The 13,150-nt window shown below is 44.7% G+C and overlaps 1 protein-coding gene across 2 annotated transcripts in view; it reads left to right on the forward strand.

Annotated features, from left to right (window-relative positions):
• Positions 1-13,150, forward strand: part of TTLL10 (tubulin tyrosine ligase like 10) — a 100,908-nt gene that overhangs the window by 18,098 nt on the left and 69,660 nt on the right. For both annotated transcript variants that reach the window (XM_073656978.1, XM_073656977.1), the window contains exon 2: positions 4,390-4,757. In XM_073656978.1, coding sequence (XP_073513079.1) covers positions 4,433-4,757 — 325 coding nt within the window. In that variant the 5' untranslated portion in view covers positions 4,390-4,432. The remainder of the gene's footprint in view (positions 1-4,389; positions 4,758-13,150) is intronic.

Below are 13,150 nucleotides of genomic sequence, written 5' to 3' on the forward strand. Positions count from 1 at the left end.
GGCAGTGAGGGAGTTAATTCTCTCTCTCTCTGTGCTAGACGAGGTCCAGCCTCGCCCAGCTGCAATCAATGTTGCTGTAGTGAGACTCCTTCAAATGCCTGCTGGTCTGTTTGGGAAGTGTCGGTGAAAGCATTTCATACTGACTAACAGAGCGGAACGTGGTATTTGGAGTTTCTGAGATAAGTGTATTTGGAGTGTTTTTTCCCTTCCTCGCTTTATCATTTATCTCCTTTCCCGTTGGTGTTCCCTCTGTTGTAGTTGTGTAGTTTTTGTATGCAAGGTGGTTTTGGTTTTTCCCTTGTACTGTCTCGTTCGTCTAAGTACTGTGTGTGGGCATATTATTACTTGTCCTCTTTTGTTGTGATCGGGGTCCTTCTCAGGACTAGATTACTTAGGTGCAGGGATCCTCAGGAGGTAGGGGTTACGCTGGCGGCCTGGACCTCTGTACCTTTAACAGTACCTCCAGGTTGAGGGATTAGTCAGGGCCCCAGCTTAGGGTCAGCTTAGGCCCCCTACCTCCAGTATACAGAGACAGCGTGACAAGCAGGCCTTCATGGTAAAATAGTTGCTACTGGTAAAATAGTTGCCACTGCTAAGGACAGGCAACAAGCAGAAGAGACTTGTTTAGGCTAAAGAACACAAGAAATGGACAATAGAACAGTGGAAATCTGTGCTTTGGTCTGATGAGTCCAAATTTGAGATCTTTGGTTCCAACCACTGTGTCTTTGTGCGACGCAGAAAAGGTGAACGGATGGACTCTACATGCCTGGTTCCCACCGTGAAGCATGGAGAAGGAGGTGTGATGGTGTGGGGGTGCTTTGCTGGTGACACTGTTGGGGATTTATTCAGAATTTAAGGCATACTGAACCAGCATGGCTACCACAGCATCTTGCAGCGGCATGCTATTCCATCCGGTTTGCGTTTAGTTGGACCATCATTTATTTTTCAACAGGACAATGACCCCAAACACACCTCCAGGTTGTGTAAGGGCTATTTGACCAAGAAGGAGAGTGATGGGGTGCTACGCTAGATGACCTGGCCTCCACAGTCACCAGACCTGAACCCAATCGAGATGGTTTGGGGAGAGCTGGACCGCAGAGTGAAGGCAAAAGGGCCAACAAGTGCTAAGCTTCTCTGGGAACTCCTTCAAGATTGTTGGAAGACCATTTCCGGTGACTACCTCTTGAAGCTCGTCAAGAGAATGCCAAGAGTGTGCAAAGCAGTCATCAAAGCAAAAGGTGGCTACTTTGAAGAACCTAGAATATAAGACATAATTTCAGTTGTTTCACACTTTTTTGTTAAGTATATAATTCCACATATGTTAATTCATAGCTTTGATGCCTTCAGTGTGAATGTACAATTTTCATAGTCATGAAAATACAGAAAAATGTTTAAATGAGAAGGTGTGTCCAAATTTTGGTCTGTACTGTATATGCAACGTTAAAGTATCCAAGACTCCCATAAAGGGAAGATTGTTTAACTGTTTACAAAAACTTTTAAAATTTGAATGTCTGTACCTGTATTTTACTCTATAGCAGCCCGCGGACGTGCTGTGTTTTACCGGGTGGGAATGTGGTGCCCCTGAGGGTTCAGTCGCCACAGGGGTACTGCACCTCAGATAGAGGTGTGGTATCTCCTCTTCCAGGTAAGGATGGAGCATCACTCAGGACCCCACTTCACACTCAACACTACACCACTCCTGTCCTGAAGGGGGCCTAAATGCACCAGGGTGCTGCCCCGGCCCGGGATAGAGGAGATTGGGGGGAACCAAAGATAGGGGGAACCATGTAGTGGGTGAGGGTGGAGGACACACTTACAGCAAGGACTTATAGATTGATATATAATCTACGGCCATCTTAAGTTCAAGGTCTTTGATTGTGGTCTTCTGTCAGGGCCCAGCAAAAGTCTGTAGCTGGCTGAAGATACACGGTCCTCGTACTCTGGCCTTGAGACGAGGAGCGGGACAGAGTTATCTACCCGGTCAGGGTCCTGTCCTAAGAAGGCCTTGGAGGGGAGCAGAGGAGATAGGCTCCACAGGCAAAAGGATCCCAGGGGGATACGGACGGAGCGGAGTTGCCACCTGTATTCTTCACTCTGGCTTAGCCAGACGGATTCCTGCTGCAATAGGGGTGACCGGCCCCCGATATCTGACTGTGTACTTCACGTCACTGTTGGAAAAGCCCGTCGTCTTAGTGGATCCCAGGGAGGAACACAAGCGCGAAGAGAAGGAGAAGGAGAGGAACACACTGACGGGGTCTTGACAGGTGCTCCTGATCTACCTGGGAAGTGCTGAACCCCCTTCCCGGTGGCTGTAGTACGCCGTGTGTAGCAGAGAGAAGCTTTGCGTCTGAAAGTTCATCTAAAGTGAGTAAAGACCCGGATGACTTCATTAACCGCCTCCGCTTGTTTATTCCTGCTCGGCACTGCACTCACCATACCTCCACACAGTCTTATCTACCACTGCCCTGAGGCCTACTCCGCCTGTGGGGAGTAGTACCAACCGAGCTGCCCAAAACACCGGCCTCAGAGGACTGTCGCAGCGCTGGTGGCCTTTACCAGAAACCACAGGTGGCGTTGTCGAACAACCACTCATCCTAAAAGAAGCCCATTATTTCATGTGACAGTCCTGGGCACGGAACGGGTCTAGGCCACGACTGCATCCCCGCGACCCCTACACTGACCCGGCTCCGAGTACCCCCCAATTGCTCAGGGAGGGCGTCGCAGTGCCTGAACAGACACCCCAATAAGCTTCTGATACTTAAATGCCGCTGTAATCGGTTACACAGCAGCGATAGTGGCTAGCTCTGATCACTGATGCCCGCTATGTGAGGAGCGGGCTCTTGACTCTCTTGACTTGTCTATTGTTGTAAGGACAACTTAGAGTTACCATTCCCCTTGTCTACGTCCTTGGACACTGACATGACAGGTTGAGGTGAAACAACAGGAGTGATAAGGCCCACAGGTCAATTGACCAGTTACCATGTAACTGTCTCTGCTGCCCATAGCAACCAATCACAGCTCAGCTTTCATATTTTAAACTGCTCTGGTAAAATGAAAGCTGTGCTGTGATTGGTTGCTACGGGTAACGAAGAACTTGTTTACAGACAGTAGTCAGTCCAATACTTAGGCCTCACACAGCCTTTCTCAAGCAAGTATTTCACTAATGGCAATTACACCGTGCTGAAATAATTGCTAAGACGGTTCTACAAATCACCTAACTCATCTTTGCCATTGTGACGTTCATCGTAGTTTTTGTTTCTATATTCAGCCAATAAAACAGTACACTACCTGAGCAGTGACCCCATGGCCATACTTAAACCTAGGCAAAACAATTGGTTGTGGAAATTATAGGAATGTTATGGTCATAGCCTAGGTGCACACTGAGTTTTTTGAGGAGGTTTTGGAGCAGAAACTCTCCAAATCCTCCTCCAAATCTCAAAACCCCTCAAAAACTTGGAGTTTCTGCTCAGATTTTGCTCCGAAAAAATCAGCAAAAAGACTTTGCATGCACATAGCCATACAGAGTTTCTTGAGACTTTCAAAAATGACTAGTTTTTCAAGTGAAAACCACTTCAGGAAAGTTTGAAGGAGTTTTTCTTCTTCGGAAGAGATTGTGAAGAGTTTAGGATGTGTTTTTTTGCTGTCTTTTCATTGGACTGTGCCTAGTTTGGAGCAGATTCCATGAGAAGCCTCTTCAAAGAAGTGACTTGTTTTTGTTTTTTTTACCCACCAGAGTTTTTTCAGAATAAAAAAACTCTCAAAAAACTTCTCATGTGAACAACGTTGTGGATATTCCATATAAATGAAAAGGTAGAGACTTCCAAGTAGTTTTTTGAGGATGATTTTGGAACGATTTCACTCCCAAAAAAGTCCTAAAAAAACATAGCTTAAGGGTATGTGCACAGAACGCTTTTTTTCTGGTAAGTTTTCCCAGGAAAAGCCACGCTAGGAAAACACGCACTATCTTTTTACTGAATAAACTCACTGGTGGCTGTGTTGTCATATTTTTGTCAGTGGCTCTGCTAAAAAACTCATCCAAAAAAAGAAGCATTTCATGAAGCAGTGTCTGCTAGAAAAATTTAATTTTTGACCACCTAAAATATTTTGTGTAAACATAGCTTACAGGTATGTGCACACAGATTTTTGAGGAGTTTTTGGAACAGATACTTGCTATGTGCACATGGAGTCCTTTAGGAGCGGAAACTGGGCAGAAACTCTTGAAATCCTCCTCAAAAACTCAAAATTCCTCAAAAACTTGGAGTTTCTGTTTCAAAAATTTCTAGAACACCTCCTCAGTAATAAAGACTGTGTATGCATATATCCATAATGTTCATTTATTTTCTAGGTTTCTAAAATTTTCTACATTTTATCTCCCACCCTCAAAACTAGTAAAATGGCCTAGGTTCACTCCTCAGCGCTGGAATCTCCCGATATGCAGTTGAAGAGCAGTCCATCTGAGCCAAGGGAGGAAAACTCACAGCAACAATTGTACGATACATCAAAACATCATTCACAGCCAGTGGGAATCAAAAAACATGAAAGACAACATAATACAAAGGACACTATAGAAGAAGCAACATCATCTGCAGCCAATAATGAGAAAGACAAGTGGTCGGAAAATAATCATTCACAGGAAAAAAGCCATCATCGGTCTACAAGCCAAACCGTGAAGGTTCAAAGGTCTTCAAGGAAAGCACCCTCCACGGCAAAAAAGAAGAGGAGGCACCAGCTTTGCTCAGATTCACGAATGTTACCAGGTATGTTAAGAAATGTATGTGGTTAATAAAATTATTTAAAAAGTTGTGTTATCTTGGTTTTAAAAGAAAGTTTTCACCAATACTTCTGATGAGGACCTAACATTTTCTTAAGTTGTTGGCTGGTTTTTGGAGCAGAAACTGAGCGGAAACTCAAAACTCCTCAAAAACTTCAAGTCTCTGCTCAGTCTGCTCCAAAAACTCAGCAAAAAAACTCAGTGTGAACACACCCAAAGGCTATGTGCACACACCCAAAGGCTATGTGCACACACCCAAAGGCTATGTGCACACACCCAAAGGCTATGTGCGCACACCTAAAGGCTATGTGCGCACACAGTTTTTTTTAGCAGAAATTGAGTGGAAACTCTCCAAGTCTAAAAACGCCTTAAAAAATGTGAGTTGCCGCTCAGTTCTGCTCTAAAAACTAAGCAAAAATACTCTATGTGCTTTACAACACTTTAGCAACTAAACTCCATTTTCCCAGGGGGTTGCAATAAAAAAAAACCTGTACTTCTCTCTCTCCTATGTTCTCTGTCAGACTGCTGGCATCAACATTTGGAGGTAGGTGTCACGTAATGGCTGCGGGAAATTAGTGGCCGCTGATTGGTTGCAGATTTCTCATTCTGTATGATCAGGAAACCGGCACAGGTGTCCTGCTCGTATGGCTTGATAGATCTGCAGCCAAGAGTGAGCGAGGTCTTGAGGGCAAATGTATTCAAAATGCTTCCACCAACCTGACTGACAGATGCAGTGTGAGATCTAAGCAGCAGCAGGCAGGAGGGAGACTGAGGAGTTATCAATTAGGCTATATAGGTGAAGATTTAATAGCAGCAGGGAGAAGGAACACTGAGGAGTTGTCAATTAGACTAGGTGGGTGGAGATTTAGCAGCAGGAAGGAGGGACACTGAGGAGCTGTCAATTAGACTAGGTAGGTGGAGATTTAATAGCAGCATGGAGGAGGGACCATGAGGAGCTGTCAATTAGACTAAGTAGGTGGAAATTTAACAGCAGCAGGGAGGAGGGACACTGAGGAGCTGTCAATTAGACTAAGTAGGTGGAGATTTAATAGCAGCAGGGAGGAGGGACACTGAGGAGCTGTCAATAAGACTAAGTAGGTGGAGATTTAATAGCAGCAGGGAGATAGCAGCAGGGAGAAGGGACACTGAGGAGTTATCAATTAGACTATGTAGGTGGAGATTTAATAGCAGCAGTGAGAAGGGACACTGAGGAGTTGTTAATTAGACTAGGTAGGTGGAGATTTAACAGCAGCAGGGAGAAGGGACACTGAGGAGCTGTCAATTAGACTAAGCAGGTGAAGATTTAACAGCAGCAAGGAGGAGGGACCCTGAGGAGCTGTCAATTAGACTAAGCAGGTGAAGATTTAACAGCAGCAGGGAGAAGGGACACTGAGGAGCTGTCAATTAAACTAAGTAGGTGGAGATTTAACAGCAGCAGGGAGGAGGGACACTGAGGAGCTGTCAATTAGACTAAGCAGGGGGAGATTTAATAGCAGCACAGAGGAGGGACCCTGATGAGCTGTCAATTAGACTAGGTTGGTGGAGATTTGATAGCAGCATGGAGGAGGGACCCTGAGGAGCAGAAGAGAGGAGGGACCCTGAGAAACTGTCAGTCAGTCTGGGTGGGAGGAGATTGCATATACACTTTCAAAAAGAATTATGCAGCCATTCTAACATGGATTATCAAAGCAAATACACTAGCTTCATCAGGTCTAAGAGAGCTATCTAATAATGTATTCAGTTTGTATTGTGAAATTTGGTGACAAATCTCTCCAAAGCAAAGTAGACAACAGCGTGATCACTTCTGACATTATTTTCACTCCAGAGTGGTGCTGAAACATCGGGGTAGCCATAAATATGTGAACCCATCCACCCTTAGAAAGTTACTAAAGTTTATCTTCCTTTTTTACTCCAAGTGTATACTCCTATAACATATGGAGACACACAGAACTCCTCTAAGATGTCTTATTGCTCTGATTATACTTATTTAAATCCAGGGATTATAATCTGGCCCTCATCGTACCATGAAGTGTTAAAGGAAAAGAAACCCTCTAATCAGCTTTTCAGTAAGTAAAGCTTGTTATTACTAAGTCCCCTGATTAAACAGAAAGAGAAGCGCGACGCGCGTTGTGCTTGCTCATTACACTGCAAGGTGAGTCATGGCCGGCACTACTGGAACCAGCTATGTAATGCCCTAGATACATCTATTTATAACCGCTGCCGCTTGACATTTCCGGATTGGCATTCAGCCTTATTACATCTGGTTGTACTAAAAGAAATAGGATTTGATAGATATGAGCTCTACTCCCTACAAAAAATTCCATAAAATACACATTTATGGTATGTGATAATATGGAGGCGAGGAATCTATATTCCAACTCCCGGCTCCACGGTCATCCATGGTCAGAGTACGTTCTCAGAAGTTTCGGATTCCGCTGCATACTAAATTTTCAGGACTGAGCAAAATATTGTGTTTTATTTCAAGGATCTGGTTAAAACTATAAAAATACATTATTCACACGTGTCCTAGGCCCTCACCGGTCCTTATGCCGCCTCCACCGCAGCTTTACGTTTCTTTCAGCTTTCATCTCATCTGTTTTTCCACCACTCTTTTCCACTGCTGACGCCACTGAATGGCGGTCTCGTTGGGGGCAATGCAAATCTTTGACATCACCACATCATCTCGTGAGGCCGATCACTGACCTCAGTGCTGGCAGAACCCGGTCACTGTATGGTAGTATTGTTAGGTTAGTTTATGCAGTATTTTTATATTGCTATAAGGTGATGTTGGTCATTTACCGCATGGCGGTATTATTCAAGCATGGTTCGGTGCTTTTATTCGGTCATTGCTCATCAACTGTATGATAGCATTATTACATCATTTAATGGTGGCATTATTCAGCCACTGTATGGTGGTATTACTCAGCCATGCTATGGTAATGTTACTTAGTCACTGTATGGTGATAATGTTCAGTCATGGTATGGTAATATTATTCAGCCACAGTATGGTGGTATTACTCAGTTGCGGTATGGTAATATTATTTAGTCACTATATGGTGGTAATATTCAGTCACGGTATTGTAGTATTATTCAGCCACTGTATATTGGTATTATTCAGTCACTGTACGGTGGTAATATTCAGTCACAGTATGGTAATATTATTCAGCCACTGTATATTGGTATTATTTAGTCACTGTATGGTGGTAATATTCAGTCACAGTATGGTAGTATTACTCAGCCACTGTATATTGGTATTATTCAGTCACTGTATGGTGGTAATATTCCGTCACAGTATGGTAGTATTATCCCGCCACTGTATATTGGTATTATTTAGTCACTGTATGGTGGTAATATTCAGCCACTGTATAGTAATATTATTTAGTCATGGTATGGTGGTAATATTCAGTCACGGTATGGTAGTATTATTCAGCCATTGTATGGTGGTATTACTCAGTTATGCTATGTAATGTTATTTGGTCACTGTATGTTGGCATTATTAGGTCACTAAATGACAGTAATAACCTGTATTCTGTGGCAGTATTATTCTGTCACTATATGGTGATATTAGTCAGGTATTATTCAGTTACTATTAAGTGATATTATTCAGCAATTATAAAGTTGTTTTATTGAGTCACTACGTGGTGCTATGATTGAGTGATGGTTTGGTGGTGTCATTTAGGCACGGTATGGTATTAACACTACATCACTCTATGATGGCAATTTTATTTAGTCACTATACAATGACATTACTCAATCACTGTTTGACGGTATTATTCACTCATGTTTGGGTGGTAATATTCAGTTATGGCATAGTGGTAATGTTTTGTCACTGTATAGTAGAATTATTTACCTGTGTGGTGGTATTATTTGGTCACTCAATGGTGATATTTTTTAGCTACTGTTTGGTGATATTACTTGGTGATGGTATAATAATATTTGATCACAGTATGGTGATATTATCTAGTCGAATGATGGTATTGTTGAGTCAATGTATTGTCGTACTGGTTAGTCAGTGCATGGTGCTATTTTTTATACAAGGTATGGTGCTCATATTCAGTAATGGTATGATGGTAATAATTAGTCACTGTATATTGATATTATTTATTTACGATTTGGTATTAATACTCACTATGGTAATATTAGTTTGTCACTGTGCTAATATTTGGTGTTAATTGCTATGGTGTTATTGTTTGGTTGCTGTATGGCAGTATTCCATTACTATGTGATGGTATTATTTAGTCATTGTATGGTGGTATTGTTAGGACACCTTAGTAGTAACATAGTAACGTAGGTTGAATAAAGACCTAGGTCCATCCAGTTCAACCTTTTGTGACATGCAGAAGTAGTGCTGTTGCAGAGTGTGACATGCAGAAGTAGTGCTGTTGCTTTAAAAGCATTCAGCAACTATTAGAAGTAACACAAGCACATGAGACAGGAAGTGTTGTGCTCCAGAAGCATCCAGCAACTAGAGGGGTTAACATAGTCACAGGAGAAGGGAAGTGTTTTAGCAGAGCCCCTGAGGGATTGTTGCATGTTGTTTACTGTCTGGCCGGAGTCGAAGAGAAAGGTGGTGTGTGTGTTCTGTTTCTCACAGAAGCGCCCCTGCAAGTGAAAAGGATTTAAGTCAGGAGTGAAGCTAAGCACAGGTCAGGTAGCGTTCCTGAACTAGCAGTGCAGAGTATTGTCAGGCAGAAAGATAAGGACTGGAAGGAATGGTGTCACAGGGATCATCTCCCTCAGCAAACCATTCCCCCTCCTCCACTGTGCTGTAAGGAATGCTGTGTTCATTAATGTGCCTTTGCATTAGAATTGTGCTGTCCTGTACTACTGGGAAGACTGTGAACTGCTGTGCTGCTAAGGAAACTGTACTGTTTGTCACTGGAGCCTGTTGCTCATAAGACTTAACTTGCACTGGCTGTGCGGCTTCTTATTAAATGCTACTGTTCTACCGTTTATGAGGACTCTTGTCAAGTGTGTCTGGTCAGCAAGTGAAACAACCTACATGTCTGTACCTGAGGGTCAATACCCCTGTGTGCCTGAGAGAAGCTGCAGCACATGGTCTATGGTCGCCCTGAGTAACGGTTCCCCCAGGATTCCAAAGAATTCATGTAACCTGTCTCGCCCCTATCGGAACCTAGCGGCGTGCGTGTAACACCCAATTGTACTCCCTACACTAACACTACACTAACTTACTGGGACTAGGCCTCACAAATGTATTATTACCATTTTTATTATTCCTGCACCATTATAATTCAAAATGAACCCGTTTATAATTTTTTTTATTAGTTTTATATTTTGTATTACTCTTATGATTCTAATTATGGTATTAATAAAATCCCTGTACCTACAGTGGTGGCCAAAAGTATTGGCACCCCTGCAATTCTGTCAGATAATACTCAGTTTCTTCCTGAAAATGATTGCAATCACAAATTCTTTGGTCTTATTATCTTCATTTAATTTGCTTGCAAGGAAAAAACACAAAAGAGAATGAAGCAAAAATGAAATCATTGATCATTTCACACAAAACTCCAAAAATGGGCCAGACAAAAGTATTGGCACCCTCAGCCTAATACTTGGTTGCACAACCTTTAGCCAAAATAACTGCGAACAACCGCTGCCGGTAACCATCAATGAGTTTCTTACAATGCTCTGCTGGAATTGTAGACCATTCTTCTTTGGCAAACTGCTCCAGGTCCCTGATATTTGAAGGGTGCCTTCTCCAAACTGCCATTTTGAGATCTCTCCACAGGTGTTCTATGGGATTCAGGTCTGGACTCATTGCTGGCCACCTTAGAAGTCTCCAGTGCTTTCTCTCAAACCATTTTATAGTGCTTTTGGAAGTGTGTTTTGGGTCATTGTCCTGCTGGAAGACCCATGACCTCTGAGGGAGACCCAGCTTTCTCACACTGGGCCCTACATTATGCTGCAAAATTTGTTGGTAGTCTTCAGACTTCATAATGCCATGCACACGGTCAAGCAGTCAAGTGCCAGAGGCAGCAAAGCAACCCCAAAACATCAGGGAACCTCCGCCATGTTTGACTGTAGGGACCGTGTTCTTTTCTTTGAATGCCTCTTTTTTTTTCCTGTACACTCTATGTTGATGCTTTTTCCCAAAAAGCTCTACTTTTGTCTCATCTGACCATAGAATATTCTTCCAAAACGTTTTAGGCTTTCTCAGGTGTTATGATAGGCTACAAGCACTAAGGAAAGACAGGAGATCTGTCCCTACAATAGAACTAAGCTAGATCCCTACGATGTAACGGGGAACCTGATCCTGCGATCAGACCCGCTAAAGTCCTCAGCTAGTCTGAACGAAGACCTATAGATGTGAGGGAGGGATCCCTACAAGAACTAGGGACTGGGAGAAAGATGGACACCTCCTAGCAGAAATTGTAGCAGTAAAAAGACAAACACACAACATAGAACATAAAGGTCAAAAGACTTAGCTAAACTGACTGAGAAAGGTTACAAAGCACCTGGCTAGCTTAAGAGTAGAAATTACAATGAAGTCCAGCTGACATGGCCACACCTTGTTGCTTTTCTTCTTCCTCCTTTTTCGGGGCGGTTCCTGGGCGGAATGCTGACAAGCCCGCCTTCGTTCTGCCCATCCAGTTTGACGGGCATTACCCCGCGGACAGTCTCTGATGGAAGGGGCAGTCTACATTTTTGGTGCCAAACAGGAGCCCCGCCCACGATGGGAGGCGTTCAAAGACAGTCTTTTTACAGCGTTATGGCGTCTGTTCTTCTTGGGCGGGCACCATTTTAAGTGTAAAACAACAGTTCAAGGTGTAAGGCACACAGTACCTGATAGCAATGGGCACTCTTCTCTGTTGCTGCGGGCACGATATCCTGCCGACTACGCCAGGTTGTGACGCCTCTACTCAGAAAGCCCGTGTTTTACCCTGGGTGTTGGGGGACTCGGTGTCGGGCCCTGTGTCGAAGAGATGGGATGCAGCCGTGGCCGGGCCCGACCCGTGCTCAGGGCCGTCACATTAGAAAGAGATGGTGTGGGCTAATCCGGGTTGAGTGGCTTAATTAACGAATACGCCACCTGTGGTGTCTGGTGAAGGGCCACCAGCACAGCTAGCAGTCCGCTGAGGCCCGGTGTCATGGCGGCTAAAGTTCTCGCTGCTCCCCACAGGCGGAGCAAGGCCTCAGGGCAGGCAAGGCAGGATGAAGGGGGGTGTAGTAGTAGTAGTAGTAGTAGTAGTAGTAGCGCGGGGAGTACAGGCACCGCGTTGCGTGGCATGGCGCGTAATGAACAGTTCGGAGGCAATAGGGGTGAATTTCCAAGGCTTTACTCACTCAGAGATATTAGCGGGAAGGCGACTCCCTGCTCCTCGCGGAGTCCTGCGGCCACCAGGAACGGGGGTCCGACTACCTCAGAGGAAGTCCAGTGTTCGGTAGCGACCCTACACCAGAGTGTTCCTGCACTACAGACTTCACCCTTTCCCGTCTGTGCGTGTGTGGATAGGCCGGGTCTCCCTCTGAGCTCCTCTCAGGTGTAGGGCTTGGGTGGCAATTCCTCTCCATCCGACGCCCGGCGGGATCCTCAGGGCCTAACCGGGCTTTCCCGTCCTGGACGTAGAGTACAAGGTCGGGTGTCGGGGGCCGGTACCCCACTTGCAGCCGGAATCCGTCTGAATAGATCAGGTAGGCGAGGACAGGTGGCGTACTCCGCTCCTTCTGCATCCTCCCCGGGACCCATTTGCTAGGGAGCCACACTCTAAAGCTCCCGGGCCTTCTTGATCCTGGTCCCCGGCCGGGTTGAGACATTCCTTGTCTGCAACCTACCTCGTCCCATGACCAGGGTACGAAGGCTGTGTCCCTTGCCGGTGCAGGCCCACACAGGATCTGCGCTCCCGGAGGGAAGTCACATACACACAGTATTTTGACAGCACATCAACAGCCGACAGACTAGCAAAGGCTAGACCTGTTATGATCTGCTACAGGAACTAAGGAAAGACAGGAGATCTGTCCCTACAATATAACTAAACTAGATCCCTACGATGTAACGGGGAACCTGATCCTGCGATCAGACCTGCTAAATTCCTCGGCTAGTCTGTACGAAGACCTATAGATGTGAGGGAGGGATCCCTACAAGAACTAGGGACTGGGATAAGTTGGACACCTCCTAGCAGAAATAGTAGCAGTCAAAGACAAACACACAACAAAAAGCATAGAGGTCAGAAGACCTAGCAAAACTAACAGAGAATGGTAACAGGGCACCAAGCTAGCTCAAGAGTAGTAAATACAATGAAGTCCAGCAAGGCCAGGAGGGCGGAGCCGGATTAAATAGGCAAAAATGGTAATGTGACCAGCAAACTAAAAAAAAACTAACAGGAGAGTTCTAACAGTACCCCCTCTTCTAAGAGGATC

Source organism: Phyllobates terribilis, unplaced genomic scaffold (assembly GCF_046119375.1).
Source record: "Phyllobates terribilis strain yellow unplaced genomic scaffold, ASM4611937v1 Scaffold_12__6_contigs__length_324123572, whole genome shotgun sequence".
Classification (NCBI taxonomy): domain Eukaryota; kingdom Metazoa; phylum Chordata; class Amphibia; order Anura; family Dendrobatidae; genus Phyllobates; species Phyllobates terribilis.